This window comes from Myxocyprinus asiaticus, chromosome 29 (genome assembly GCF_019703515.2).
Source record: "Myxocyprinus asiaticus isolate MX2 ecotype Aquarium Trade chromosome 29, UBuf_Myxa_2, whole genome shotgun sequence".
In the NCBI taxonomy this organism is placed as follows: Eukaryota; Metazoa; Chordata; class Actinopteri; order Cypriniformes; family Catostomidae; genus Myxocyprinus; species Myxocyprinus asiaticus.
This window is the reverse complement of record NC_059372.1, coordinates 44,188,701-44,204,539: the sequence shown is the minus strand read 5'-3', so window position 1 is coordinate 44,204,539 and position 15,839 is coordinate 44,188,701. Positions and strand designations below refer to the sequence as shown.

Genomic DNA, 15,839 nt, shown 5'->3' with positions numbered 1-15,839 from the left:
ATTAATCAATGTAATATGAACATGAACAAACAATGAATCATAGTATTTTGACAAATTAACAATAAAACAAGATTAAAAAATGCTGTGAAAATCATTGTTTATTATTAATTCATGATACCTAATGCATTTACTATTGTAAACTAATAGAACCTTATTGTAAAGTGTTACCAAACCACTCATATTTTCAGAAAATGGGTAAATCTAGCTTGACCTAATATTATGTGTAATACCTTTGTGACTCCAGAGGATCTTTTTTCTTGCTTGCTTGCTTTCTTGCATTCTTGCTTTCTTGCTCTTTCTTTCTTTCTTTCTTTCTTTTTTCTTGCTTGCTTGCTTTCTTTCTTTCTTGCTTTCTTTCTTTAACACACTGCTGTTTTTGCTGTACAGTCTTGCTGCCCCACACAAACACACTCATATCTAGTGTCAAGCACACATGCGTTGATCATTCACTCGGGCCTCTGGCCAAACCACAGACACGCTTCTGAAGCACGGTCAGAAAATTATGCACTTCAACAACACATAATCAGCAAAACAACACAAAAACACTCTCTCCAAGCAGACAGGTTGGTTACTTTCAATTTCGTAAACCAAGAAAAGTTATGCAAAACAAGTTGTTTAATTTTTATTGACTACAGCTTATTTAGTGCACTAGTATCTGTTATGTAAGTGGCCATGATGTTGACATTCTCTTTTATTTTATTCAAATTTTTATATGCAAATTTCATAATGGCAGAATATCCTACTGCACATTTACGCTACTGCCTAAAGACTAAATTTAAAAGTACTTATTTTGTATGCTATTATTGTTATTTAATATTCTTATAAAGAAATTCAATTAATTTGTTTATATCATTATTTGTTGATGAATATTTCATAATCTAGCAAATGTTTGGGGTGTTTATAAGCACTCAATAAACAGATAATGCAAAGTAATTGAAATTGTTGACTTTCTGATTAAATTTACTGTATTATTGACATAAAAATCAATAGCATGTTTGTTTTATGAATTTTCCCTCAATGTGTATGTTTAGTCAGCACTAAACACTAAATAGTATAGATAACCTTTTGGAACATAGGGTTTATTGATAGTGCTTACTTGCAGAGAATTGCAAAGCTGTATTTACTGTGTAAACCTTTTCATGCTGAGTTACCAAGTGTCCTTCATGTTCCCATTGTGTGACAAACCTGAACATCCAGTTTGTCAGTGGGACATCTATGGTCTGACCAGCATAAGAGCTTAGTGCTGGTGGACACATCAAAGCTTTACATTCAGACTTTCAGGAAAGAAACTACGGTGACTACACACAAAACAGAAAGGAAAAATAAGATGGCACAAAATAATCAAGTAAGTCATTTTTAAGTTCTTTGTATTGCTCTTAATTACATCCTCCAGTTGTAGATGGCTCAGCCTTTTGTTTTTGTTCATCAATGTCAGAAATTAACTTTGAACTGATTTTCAGTATATACTAATATATATATATATATATATATATACTAAACTCATAACTCATAACTCATAGCCTAGACTATAAAATTAAGAAATATCACATGCTAGATAAAAAATAAGAAACATTTTAAATATTTGGGTAATATTTTTGGTGACATTTTGGCCCTGAGGCCTGATTAATTTCTGACACTGGTTTATATATCTAACATATGTAAATATTTCTATTAGCCATTAGTGTCTTCATCAGGAGACGTCAATCTGGGAGCATCTGTCAACCCTCAGTAAGATATCACTGTTTTATTAGTAATTTGTCATAACAAAAAGAAGCAGGGACAAAACGTCCTGTAAACGTTCATATCTGTATGAATACACAATGAAGGATTTATGTACATTGATAATGATTATGAAGCATTCATTATGATATATTGTGCTTTCAGTGCCAAACCCACTGACTTTGACTTCATGGCTGTTATTGGTAAAGGAACATTTGGGAAGGTGATTATTGTCTAATACCACTGTCTGATTAGGAACACACCTTAGGTCTTCATTAATGATTAACACTTTAACAGGAAGTCTAGTAAGGTTACCTTGATGACTTATAAGTGACTTATAAGTTGATTAGCAAGAAAAACAATACAGAAATAAATTTTTTCCCAAAAAGGAAGCAACACACAGTCTGAGATTTCATGTCGATTGCAGGTGCTCTTGGCAAAACTCAAAGCTGATGGAAAATTCTATGCAGTAAAGGTTTTGCAAAAAAAGGTTATATTGAAGAAAAAAGAGGTTGGTATTTATTTGTTTTGCTAACATGCCACCTTACTCTTTTTTTTTTTTTTTTTTTATATGAGCCATTGAGAGACTATTACACAGCTCTGATAGTGATATCTTCTAATCTCATTTTACTGTCATTTGTACCATAACAATCTGATCATTGTTTGCTTTTCAAAGACATTTACATGTTGGAATAGAATTATTACAGTATTAATTAAAATGATCCCAGTAGTTTTATTAATAAAACACAAGTGGATCGTAAGCAGTGTAATCTGATTACAAAGTAATTAGTTACTGAAATGTAATTACCTTTTAGTAATTTAACACATACAATTTTTAATTCTTGTAATCAGATCAGTTACTGACATTGAATTAAGATAATTACTTTTAAAGTATATTACTTAAGTTACACATATTTCTAAAATAATATTAAACTGATGAGCCAAAACTTTATGACCACCTGCCTATTATGCTGTTGGTCCTCCACGTGCTGCCAAAACAGCACTGACCTTTAGAGGCATGGACTCTACAAAACCCCTGAAGGTGTCCTGTGGTATCTGGCACCAAGACATTAGCAGCAGATCCTTCAAGTCCCGTAAATTGCGAGGTGGAATTGCCATGGATTGAACTTGGGGGTCCAGCACATCCCACAGATGCTTAATCGGATTGAGATCTGGGGAATTTGGAGGCCAGGGCAATGCCTTGAACTCTTCATCATATTCCTCAAACCATTCCCGAACAATGTGTGCAGTGTGGCAGGGCACATTATTCTGCTGAAAGAGGCCACTTCTATCAAGGAATACCATTGACATGAAGGGGTGTGTCACGTGTCAAATTGACGTCCCCAGGCTGGACCCAGGGTTTCCCAGTAGAACATTGCCCAGAACATCACACTCCCTCCACCAGCTTGTCGTCTTCCCACAGTGCATCCTGGTACCTCCCAAGGTAAACGGCACACACGTACACGGCCGTCCACGTGATGTAAAAGAAAATCGGACTTATAGGAGCAGACAACCTTCTTCCACTGCTCCAAGGTCCAGTTCCGATGCTCGCATGCCCATTGTAGGCGCTTTCGTTGGTCGAAAGCAGGGGTCATCACGGGCACTCTGTCTGGTCGGCTGCTACGCAGCCCAATGTGCAGCAGGTTGCAATGCACTGTGTGTTGTGACACATTCCTCCTGTAATAATAATAATAATAATAATAATTCCTTACATTTATATAGCGCTTTTCTAGGCACTCAAAGCACTTTACATAGTATAGGGGGAATCTCAACCACCACCAGTGTGCAGCATCCACCTGAATGATGCGACATCAGCCATAGTGCGACAGAACACCCACCACACACTAGCTATTGGTGGAGAGGAGAGTAGAGTGATGTAGTCAATCCAGGGATGGAGATTATTAGGAGGCCATGATAGATAAGGGACAATGGGGGGGATTTTGGCCAGGACACTGGGGTTATACCCCTATTCTTTATGAGAAGTGCCCTGGGATTTTTAATGACCACAGAGAGTCAGGACCTCGGTTTAAAGTCTCATCCGAAAGACTGTGCTTTTTTACAGTATAGTGTCCCTGTCACTATACTGGGGTATTAGGACCCACAAACACCACAGGGTGAGCACTCCCTGCTGGCCTCCCTAATACCACTTCCAGCAGCAACCTTAGATTTCCCCAGTAGGTCTCCCATCCGGGTACTGGCCAGGCTCAACCCTGCTTAGCTTTAGAGGGCAACCAAGCAAGCGCTGCAGTGTGATATCGCTGCTGACAATATGGCTGTAACCATCATTAAAATTTTCTGTGACTTGTGCCACAATAGACCTTCTGTCGGTTCAGACCAGACGGGATAGACTTCGCTGCCCTCGTGCAATTGATGAGCCTTGGGCGTCCAACACCCTGTCGCCAATTTGTGGTTTGTCCCTCCTCAGACCACTGTCAGTAGGTACTCGCCACTGCTGACCGGGAGCACCCCACAAGCCTTGTCATTTCAGAGATGCACTGACCCAATCACCTGGCCATAACAATTTGGCCCTTGTCAAAGTCGCTCAGGTCTTTACTCCTGCCCATTTCTCCTGCATTCAACATGTTGACTAAGAGAACTGATTGTTCGCTTAACATTTAATCTACCCACACCTTGACATGTGGCCTTGTTAGGAGATGATCAACGTTATTCGCTTCACCTGTGAGTGGTCACAATGTTTTGGCTCATCGGTGTATATATAATACATTTCAAATATAATTTTTTCTGTTCATATGTACATCTGTTCTATGCCCTTATGACTTTCTTTCTTCAATGAAACACAAAAGATGTTTGGCAGAATGTTAGGAACTAACAGCCTCTGTTACCATTCACTTTCATTACATATTTTTGCATACAATGAATGCGAATGGTGACATTCTGTCTAACATGGGTTTGGAACAACATGACGGTGAGTAAATGCTGACAGATTAAAAAAAAAAAGTTTACTTTAAATTACTGGAAGTTACTTTCATGCCACTTTTACATGCCACTGTTTTAATAACATAACTAATGAGATCATTTTCATTACTATTCATTTAGCTAAGCAGGCAGCACCGACAAGAATTGGATTGAGTGGCTCATTGCATCTTGAAACTGCTTCAAACTGTAGCATTTTCATTTGTATGTTCTGGCCTGATGGTGTCCGCTCGTGTGTATTCTCTTGTTTTCCTATTGTGCCTTGTGTACATTAGCAAAAGAACATAATGGCGGAGAGGAACGTGCTGCTGAAGAGCCTGAAACACCCTTTTCTAGTTGGGTTGCACTACTCCTTTCAGACCCCTGAAAAACTCTATTTTGTGCTGGATTACGTCAATGGTGGAGAGGTATGACATCACTGGTATACCACTAAGTGCATCTACAATGTTACAGTGGCAAATCCTGCCCCCCTTAGACCCCAAAACCAGTCCATTGGCTGACAAATTTTCTTAAAAACTTTTCATTAGACTTTTTTCAGGCTTAGATAGATTTTATACTACATTATACACTACATGGCCAAAAGTACAGTATGTGGAAACCCCCTTTTAATGAACAGGTTTGGTTATTCCAGTTATTCCAGTGAAGACAACTCTAAAGGCTTCAGAATACAATGGCATTCTAGAGTGTTGTGTGCTTCTAACTTTGTGGCAACTGTTTATAGAGACACTTTTCTCTTGCAGTAGGATAATGCCCTTATGCACAAAGCGAGATTTATAAAGAAATGTCTTACTGAGACTGGAGTTGAAGAACTTCACTGGCCTACATAAAGCCAAGACCTGGACAGGGCATCTGTCATGCTGGAACTGAAAAGAGCCTCAAACTGTGGACAAAAAGTTGGAAGCACAGAACTCTCTAGAATATCATTGTATGGTGTAGCATTAAGATTTGTCTTCATTAAGATTTGCCTCTTTTCAGCAAACTGCACTGGTTGCCAATGGTTGCTTGCATCAAATTCAAGGCATTGATGCTTGCTTACAGAACAACCACTGGCTCCCCACCCCGTCTACACTCGCTACTTCAAGTCTATGTGCCCTCCAGAAGCTTAAGATTAGCAGGTAAGCGGCGCCTCATGGTACCATCTCCCACAAATGAGGCACAAAATCACTTTCCTTGACCTCCACTTCATTCATTCCTCGCTGGTGGAATGACCTTGCAAACCCCACCCGAGCAGCAAATACTTGACCCAATCCTTCTAATGCAAAAACTTGCAGTAGTTTTCTTTACAAAAAAAAAAAAAAAAAAACATCTCTTATTACTCGCTTCTATTGTACTCCTTATTTGTAAATTACATATTAATTAAAAGGGTGTGCCCACATAATTTTGGCCATTTAGTGTATATTAAAGTGCATATTTTACTATGTTCAGTTTTTGTCTGAACATAGTAAAATGGCAAAATATGTGACATTTACTGTTAGTAGTTGGTTTTAGATGTCCTCTGTTTTCTCTTCTCCAGCTGTTTTATCACCTGCAAAGAGAGCGCTGTTTCTCAGAACCACGGGCTCGCTTCTACACAGCTGAGGTGGCCAGTGCCATCGGTTACCTCCACTCTCTCAATATAGTTTACAGGTTAGTACCTGAGAGAGCTTATCACACTATAATCGCACTGTTGGCCTGACCTCACTTTCATATCTTTATGTTGCCATACAGAGACCTCAAACCAGAAAACATTCTATTAGACTCCCAGGTAAGATTCTTATTTAGGACTTACACTGTACATGTATGTAGCACAACATACATGGTTGAGCGCAACAATCTGGTTCCGGAAGTAAACAACTTTAAATCAACAGTTTTACATATTTCCATAATTTTTTATTTGATTATGTCATTGGCAATGCTTCATGGGACTGTAATTCATGCCCTCATTAAAGATGTTAAGTACACAATCTTGTACCTTTTTGTCTGATTTTCAAATACTTTTTTGTTTCAAATCAAAGTTTGTAATGTGATTCACCCAGGAGCTGGTTGTTTGGTTTAAGGCTTACAACTCTTTTATGAAGTACTTAATGAAATCCCTATGGAAAACATAAATGGGTAAAATACTTCAGGAACAAAGATGGCAGAAAATAAAAATGCATTTTAATATTGTAAATCATTTGTGTTTTGAATCTGTTTCAGGGTCACGTGGTGCTAACAGATTTTGGTTTGTGTAAAGAAGGTGTTGAACCAGAAGGAACCACCACAACTTTTTGCGGCACTCCAGAGGTACAAATCAAGTATTATCCAGTTTTATCCATCATCTTCACATAAGTCATATGATATTCTCTCTCTCTAAGTATCTAGCACCTGAGGTTTTACGTAAAGAGCCCTATGACCGCACGGTGGACTGGTGGTGTCTTGGAGCTGTGCTCTACGAGATGCTGTACAGCTTAGTAGGTTATCATCACTAAGTTGCTCGCAGACATTGGATGTATTTTATTCACTTAATTTTACTTAATTTTTGATGTTAATAAGATATAATTTAACTTTGGATGACTGTGGTAAACAGCCTCCGTTCTACAGTCGAGACGTATCGGAGATGTACAATAGCATCTTGCATAAACCTCTCCACTTGTCGCCTGGAAAATCTGAGGCTGTGTGTCACCTGCTCCACGGACTCCTGCAGAAAGACCAGCGTCGGCGAATAGGAGCTATCGCTGATTTTGTGAGTGACCATTGGTGATAAAAGCATTTGTGGAGTTTGTAGCTTTTATAAAGTCTGAGAATACCATATGTTAAGCAGGGGTTTTCAACCTTTTAGGACACGTTTGTCTAATTTGAGTTTGCCCGCACCATCACACAACAAACAAAGAAATGCGTCAAAAAACACATTATTATAAACCTTTGTCTGTTTCTGAGTCTGTTCCTGAATCTGTTCCTGAGTACATGTCAAGTCAAGTCATTTTTATTTGAATAGATCTTTTCACAACACACATCGTTTCAAAGCAGCTTTACAGAAAATCATGCATTAACAGAAAATGAAACTGTAATATATATAAAGTCTTAGAGTTATCATTGTGTAGTTTGATTAAATATGATTATAAATTGTGTATAAAAATAAATAAATAAATAATAATTGTATTTAGAACCCCAGTGAGCAAGCCGAAGGAGACTGTGGCAAGGAACACAAAACTCCATAAGATGTTGGTTAATGGAGAAAAATAACCTTGGGTGGGGGCCAGTTCCCCTCTGGCTAAACAGCATGAATATAATGCCAATATTAGTTATTTATGTGCAGTGCAAGTCATGTTTTAAAATGAGTAAACTAAGGACGTGTTAAGGGACAGTGTTTAAACAAAGATTTTGTATGAACTGTAAGATTAATGACTAATGTCTTTGAAGTTCATCCTAGATTAACTGAAGAAATTCACATAGATGCATTGTCCTTTGTTAGTTGGCTGATGAAGGCTTTTGTTGGCAATTCATTGATAGTCTATGTATTCCATTTTAAGAGTGTATTCCATCATTAGACCAAGGTGATGCAGGCAGAGATCAATGAGGTGTATCACAGTTCAATCGGCAGGTCATTTCGTTGAGGTCTATCCTAAGTCCAAGGTTCAGGCAGTGGCATATAAAGTATCCCATGTCTTATGGTTGGAGTTGGCATCAGTTCATCCCCTGAAGTCCATTGTAATAGACTGAAGTGATGTCTGACTGGCACTAGCTGCATCTAGTCATCATCACTCAGAGTCACGTAGCAGTGTAGTCCGACACCAAGCAGGAATGGAGCTGGACCTGGCCAACTCTGGTAACCTCGAGATATGAATCCCGAGGTTGAGATAGGGAAACAAATATAATAATATTAGCGTAGATGCCATTCAATTTATTGCAGAGTTATAGATCATGATAAATGTTTCTGGTTCCGGCAGACCTAACTAAATAAACTGAGTTTATGGATAAATTAGGTGAATGCCTAGCTAAATGGATAAGTCTTTAATCTAGAGTTAAACTGAGTGAGTGTGTCTGCATCCTGAACAGTGTTAAGGAGACTATTCCATAGTTTAGGAGCCAAATAGGAAAAAGATCTATCTCCTTTTGTGGATTTTGATATTCTAGAAACTATTAACAGGCCAGAATTTTGTGATCGTAATGAACGTGATGGAATATAGCATGGTAGAAGGTCACTTAAGTACTGCAGAGCTAGACTATTCAAAGCTTCGTAAGTAGTTAACAAAATTTTAAAATGAATAATAAATGTAACAAATTTAGCAAATATAACGATGATAAAATGGGGCTAATATGATCATATTTCTTGGTTCTAGTCTGGATGCTGCATTTTAAACCAATTTAAGTTTATTTATTGAACTTGCTGGACATCCTCCAAGTAATGCATTACAATAATCTAGTCTTGAGGTCATGAACACATGAATTAGTTTTTCTGCATCAGCAACAGAGAGCATGTATCGTAACTTAGCAATATTTCTGAGGTGGAATGCTGTTCTACAAACATTGGGAATCTGATTTTTAAAGGACAGATTGATATCAAATATAACACCCAAGTTCTTCACTGTAGAAGACGATGTAACAGTGACTAATTTGTCACTCTCATTGAGAGTCAAATTATATGTTAGTGGCTTATTTTTAGAGGTTTTTGTTCAAATAATTAGTACCTCTGTTTTGTTGGAATTGAGTAGAAGGACATTTCTGGCCATCCAATCTTTGATTTCATTGACACACTGCTAATTTGAAGAATTGTGAAATTTCATCGGATTTTGAAGAAATATAAAGTTGGGTATCGTCGGCATAACAGTGGAAACTTATTCCATGATTCCTGATAATATCTCCCAGGGGAAGCATATATAAGGAGAAAAGCAGAGGCCCTAAAACTGATGGCACTCCATACTTTTGTTTGATTTGACAATTCCTCATTTACACAGACAAAGTGGTAACGGTCTGCTAAATAGGACCTAAAACAAGCTAATGCAAATTCACAAATGCCAACATAATTCTCAAGCCTATTCAAGAGAATGTCGTGATCTATGGTGTCGAAGGCAGCACTAAGATCTAAAAGCACTAGAAGAGAAATGCAGCCATGGTCAGATGATAAGAGCAAGTCATTTGTAACTCTGATTAGTGCAGTCTTTATACTGTGATGGGGCTGTGACAAATCACAAACTCTCTTAAAGATGGAGGAGGCGGGAGTCAGGTGAACATCCAAAAACATAAGTGTGGCAAGGAGGAGGGTTTGGCTGGTCCGTGATGACACATGCCCGGCCCCTAATCAGGCTAATCAAGCCCACGAGAGGGATAAAGGCAGACGGAGGTGGCAGTTTTGGAGAGAGAGAGCTATAGGCATCTGTCCTGTATGTGTGTTATGTCTTTTGTTTTAAGTTAATCATTAAATGATTATTTTATATTGTCAAGCCGGTTCTCACCTCCTCCTTTCCCTTTTACCCCGTTACAGTAAGACTTTTATTAAAAACCATGCGAGGAGCAGATGTGTAGACGGCGAGCTCTGCGCACTTTGCTAGTTTTTTTAATTATTTTCATGTTATAATCCGGTGAGATTTGATACACCCAGCTACATATTTGTTCTTGGAGGTAAACATGGCAAAGAAGTCAAAATCCTCGGGCTCTGGAGACATTAAAAGACACTTACGTGCTCAAGCTGAAACCTCTGATGGGCCTGCAGTCCAGGGACTCGATTTGAACGGTGTGGAGGGTGAAATCCAGCGTCAACTGTCCAACATGTCTGTGATGCTGACGAAGGTTGTTGCTGACTTGGAAGATCTCGCTGTAATACATCGATCGATTACGGCGATGGAAACAAAATTCTCTGAGTTGGTTACAAGAGTGGAAGATGTTGAGAAACAGATCGATTATCTGGAGTCATTGGAAAGGGAATTGTCCGCTAATCCACTAGCGACCAAAACAGATGTGGAGGGCATTTTGGAAAAACTGGAAGATTTGGAAAATAGGAGCCGAAGAAATAACGTATGGATTGTTGGAATTCCTGAGCATGAAGAAGGCAGAGATATGGTGAAATTCCTAGACAAGCTCTTCCCGAGTCTGCTTGACATAACAGGCCACAAGCTGGAAATCGAGCGAGCTCACAGAGTCCTGGCTCAGAGATCCGCAGAGGGAGACGGGCCCCGATCAATTCTGGCCAAATTTCGGAGATCATCCGATAAAGATCTTGTGTTGCGCGAGGCGAGGAGCAAAGGAAAGCTTTCTTGGAAGAATCACAATATTTTCTTGTTCCAGGACTTTGCAAATTCGACGAGAGAACCGCGATCGATTCAAGGAATGTAAGAAACTCGTACATCAACGGAAGATCGCTTTTGCACTGATGTTTCCGGCCAAACTGAGAATAGATGCTAAGAATGGTCGCAAAGTATTTACATGTCCCAAGCAAGCACTGTCTTTCATAGAAATAATGGGTGAGTAAGCCATTTGCTGTTTCTCATGTAGCTCCAGAGTGGATTAACTCGCTGTACTTACTCTGGCTGTCTGAGGAACCTGGGTGCCATTTTTGTTTCTGTTTGTGTTGGTTCCGCCTTGCGGCTGGAGTTTCTTTTGTGGAATAACAATTCTTCAAGAAACTTTTGCATGGACGGAAGATCGCTTTTACACTGAAGTTCCCAGCCAGATTGAGAATGGATACTAAGGATGGCCGCAGAATATCTACATGCCTACACAAAGGATGTCTTTTATAAAGTTGACTGACTGTGTCAGAGTTTTTGCTCTAATGTTATATTTTGGCCACTAGATGCCCTCATTATGTTTCATTTCAGTTTCCCGCCATTGTATCATGTGTTATTGTTTTCACATGTGCCTCGTTCTGGGCTGTGTATTTAAGCTGATCACTTCCTTTTGTTTCTTTGCTTGGTTATTGATGTTCCTAGCCAGTTGCTGCCGTAAGTCTGCTCTAGTTCTAAGTACTAAACTTTGAAAGCCTTTTGGATTGTTTTTTCCCTGTGTTTATTTTTGCTGTTTTTTGGTGTCTTTTTCCTGAGTTCTTTGGAGATTATTTTTTCCTCCTTTTGGATCCTTTCTGGACTAAAGATTTTTCTGTTTTGTGGTCGTCAGTAAGAAATTGCTTTTTGTACCCTTTTTGCTATTTTTGTTAAACTCTTCTGAGTTCATTTAAGAATGCGTCTGACTATTGGGTTCAACTCCCTTCTGTGGCTCAGTGGTGGAAATTAAGACTCTTGCGCCAGAGGCCCAAGTTTGAATCCTGGCTCTGACAGAATAACCAAGCCACATTATGAACCCAGAGACGCCTAATTCTCAGGAACTCCTGGCCACAATTGCTCAGCAGGAGTCCACAATCCAACACCATGAGTCAGCACTAGTTCAGCAGGAGACTGTGATGGCTAAACACTCACAAGTGCTGTCTGATCTCATGATTTCTGTCTGTCAGATCCTGGACCGGCTGCCCTCTACTTCAGCTACTGCTTCTACTGCTGCCTCAGTACCCCTTCCGGATTCTCGAGTGCTCTCTCCTCTGAGTGAACCTCGCCTACCTCCACCACAACATTTCTCAGGTGATCCCAGTGCATGTGATGGGTTCCTGACTCAATGCTCTCTCACATTTGAATTACAACCATCTTCCTTCCCCTCAGATCGGGCCAAGATCGCATATGTTATCACCCTCCTTTCTGGCAAGGCTCTTTCTTGGGCAACAGTGGTCTGGAAGGCACAGGCACCCTTCGGTTCAAGTTATTCTGTGTTTGAAAAGGAGTTCAAGCGAGTCTTTGACCACCCCCTCAGTGGCCGGCAAGCCTCTAAGAGACTTCTCACCCTCTGACAAGGCAATGGCAGCGCAGCTGAATATGCCATACAGTTTCGGACAGTTGCAGCAGGGAGCGGCTGGAACGACGAGGCCCTCATGGTGTGTTTCCTGAATGGTCTGTCTGAGGCAATCAAGGATGATATGACTACCAGAGAACCTGCTCATGATCTCGAGACCCTCATGGATCAAGCAATCTGGCTGGATAATCGCCTGAGGGAGAGAAGACTGAACCGGCCATCTGTTTCCACATTGTCTGCCAGTCCAGCACTTGCTCAAATGCTACCAGTGCCCCACGAGTCCTCGGAACCCATGCAATTGGGAAGGACTAGGCTTTCCCCATCAGAACAGGACCGTCACATGAGAGAGCGCTGTTGTCTATATTGTGGATTGTATGGTCATTTTCTCTCCGCCTGCCCCGAGCTTTCGGGAAAACGCCCAGTCCCGTACAGGCAAGGAAGGACTGTAGCGGGAGTTACACGCACAGCTTCACCTTCCAACTCTGGATTGTTCCTTCCCATCACACTCACTTGGGGAGATCAAAAACACCAACTCCAGGCACTGATTGATTCTGGTGCTGCCGGGAATTTCATGGATATTTCCTTTGCCAAAAGTCTCCAGATTCCTATTAATTCCCTTCCTGCCCCCCTAACTGCAACAGCCTTGGATGGAAGACCGTTAGCTCCAGGGAAAATAACCCACCTCACCTCTCTCCTTTGTCTCATCACTTACCAGCACCAGGAGAGAATGTGCTTTCACCTTATACAGACTCCAGAGTTCCCTATTATCCTCGGTCACCCCGGCTCCTCCAGCATAACCCACACTTTGACTGGTCCACTGGCGCTGTTCTCAGTTGGGGTCCCACCTGTCAGACTACATGCTTGGCCCAGAACTCCCCTGATCTTGTTCTCGAGTCCCAAAAAGCCCTAGATCTGTCTCAAGTCCCTGCTCAGTACCACCACCTCAAAGCAGTGTTCAGCAAAAGGAAGGCCACCTCCTTACCTCCTCATCACCCCTATGATTGCGCCATTGAGCTGCTCCCAGGAACCTGTCCCCCCAGAGGTCGTATATTCTCTTTGTCTCCCCCCGAACAAACTGCTATGGACAAATACATTAACGAATCCCTTGCGACAGGTATCATCCAACCATCCACTTCCCCTGCTGGAGCTGGATTTTTTTCGTTGGGAAGAAGGATGGCAGACTCCGGCCATGTATTGATTACAGGGGCCTTAATAAGACCACTATTCGAAACCACTATCCCTTGCCGCTAATGGCCACTGCTTTCAAAATCCTGCAAGAAGCCTCCATCTTCACTAAGCTTGACTTGCGCAATGCCTACCATCTTGTGCGCATCAGACAAGGAGATGAATGGAAGACCGCCTTCAACACGCCCACTGGGCACTATGAATATTTAGTTATGCCCTTCGGTCTCACTAATGCTCCTGCAGTATTTCAAGCTCTCATCAATGATGTTCTCAGAGACATGCTCAACCAATTTGTGTTTGTCTACTTAGACGATATCCTCATCTTCTCGAGTTCCCTCCAAGAGCATGTAAAACACATCAGTAAGGTTCTCAGACGTCTTCTTGATAACCATCTTTATGTTAAACCTGAGAAATATGAGTTCCATGTGACCAAAGTTCAGTTCCTGGGGTTCATTGTCAAGCCTGGCCAGATACAAATGGACCCTCAAAAGGTTCAAGCAGTTGTGGATTGGCCCTCCCCCTCATCGGTAAAGGAAGTACAGCGTTTCCTTGGCTTCGCCAATTTTTATCACATGTTCATCCGGAACTTCAGTACTGTGGCGGCTCCTTTATCTGCCCTCACCAAGGGGAATACAACCAGCTTTAATTGGGGACATGAAGCAGAGTTGGCCTTCAGCAAACTCAAAAGCCATTTTACCTCTGCACCTATTCTCATTCTCCCTAACCCAGATAAACCCTTCATTGTGGAGGTCGATGCTTCGGACGTAGGGGTTGGAGCTGTGCTGTCCCAAAGGGGGGAGGACAACAAGTTGCATCCATGTGCATTCCTTTCCCACCGCCTTACACCGACTGAGATAAACTATCATGTAGGGGATCGAGAGTCACTGGCAGTTAAGCTAGCGCTTGAAGAATGGAGGCATTGGCTTGAGGGGGCCAAACACACATTCCAAGTATTCACGGACCACAAAAATCTGGAATACATTCAGCAGGCAAAGCGACTCAACCCCCACCAGGCACGTTGGTCCTTATTCTTCAACTGATTCAAGTTCATCTTATCCTACCGCCCTGGCTCTAAGAACCTAAAACCCGATGCTTTGTCCCGAGTATATGTAAACACTCCTCAGGAAGATTTTATTGCATCGAATATTCCCAGATCCAAGATAATAGCTCTTATCAGGTGGGATCTGGAAAATACTGTAAAACAAGCCCAAGCCCGAGAACCTGACGCAGGAGGGGGGCCAACCCACTGCCTGTTTGTCCCTAAAGCTGTCCGCTCCCAGATCCTCCAGTGGGGACACTCCTCTCGTCTCACTTGTCATCCTGGTACCTCTCGCACTCTTGAGTTCCTCCAAAAATGATTTTGGTGGCCAACTATCAATCAGGATGTGACAACATTTGTAAATGCATGTCCCATGTGCAACCAAAGTAAGGTCCCTCACCATTCTCCTCAGGGGCTATTGCATCCTCTCTCCATACCTCATAGACCTTGGTCTCATCTTTCCATGGATTTTATCACTGGACTTCCGCTATCACAAGGCAACACCACTATCATGGTCATAGTTGATAGATTCTCCAAGGTCGCCCAATTTATTCCTCTGCCCAAACTACCCACCGCTAAAGAAACTGCTGAATTGGTTATAAATCATGTCTTCCGAGTCTTTGGCATCCCACAAGACATCATCTCTGATCGAGGACCCCAATTTTCCTTCCGATTCTGGCGGGCATTTTGTCAATCTCTGGGGGCTACAGTGAGCCTATCTTCTGGGTTCCACCTGGAGTCCAATGGGCAAACGGAGAGGCTTAACCAAGATCTTGAGACTACACTGAGGTGTATGGCAGCTAACAGCCCATCCTCTTGGTCTTCCTTCATCATGTGGGCATAATACGCTCACAATACCCTTCGCTCCTCTGCTACAGGCATGTCCCCTTTCGAGTGCCAGTTGAGATACACCCCTCCACTATTCCCTGAGCAAGAAGTGGAGGTTGCAGTTCCCTCTGCTCAACAGTTCGTTAAATGTTGCCGCCAGGCATGGAAAAAAGCCCGACTCAAGCTCTTGAAGGTCTCTCAGCAGTATCAGCACCAGGCCAATCGCAGACACAGACCTGCCCCCACTCTGCGCCCCGGCCAAAGAGTCTGGCTCTCCACTAAGAACATTCCCTTGCGGGTGGAATCCCATAAACTTTCCCAGAGGTTCATTGGCCCCTTCAAGATT

At 41.5% G+C, this 15,839-nt stretch overlaps 1 protein-coding gene across 4 annotated transcripts in view; it reads left to right on the top strand.

Annotated features, from left to right (window-relative positions):
- The first annotated feature begins 439 nt into the window (after window positions 1-439).
- LOC127419799 (serine/threonine-protein kinase Sgk2-like) overlaps window positions 440-15,839 on the top strand; it is a 30,333-nt gene continuing 14,933 nt past the window's right edge. For 3 of the 4 annotated variants that reach the window (XM_051661542.1, XM_051661541.1, XM_051661539.1), the window contains exons 1-11: window positions 440-563; window positions 1,198-1,345; window positions 1,676-1,728; window positions 1,885-1,942; window positions 2,147-2,230; window positions 4,929-5,060; window positions 6,167-6,279; window positions 6,361-6,397; window positions 6,829-6,915; window positions 6,987-7,082; window positions 7,199-7,354. In XM_051661542.1, coding sequence (XP_051517502.1) covers window positions 1,328-1,345; window positions 1,676-1,728; window positions 1,885-1,942; window positions 2,147-2,230; window positions 4,929-5,060; window positions 6,167-6,279; window positions 6,361-6,397; window positions 6,829-6,915; window positions 6,987-7,082; window positions 7,199-7,354 — 834 coding nt within the window. In that variant the 5' untranslated portion in view covers window positions 440-563; window positions 1,198-1,327. The remainder of the gene's footprint in view (window positions 564-1,197; window positions 1,346-1,675; window positions 1,729-1,884; window positions 1,943-2,146; window positions 2,231-4,928; window positions 5,061-6,166; window positions 6,280-6,360; window positions 6,398-6,828; window positions 6,916-6,986; window positions 7,083-7,198; window positions 7,355-15,839) is intronic. The other variant, XM_051661540.1, reaches the window with a different exon arrangement.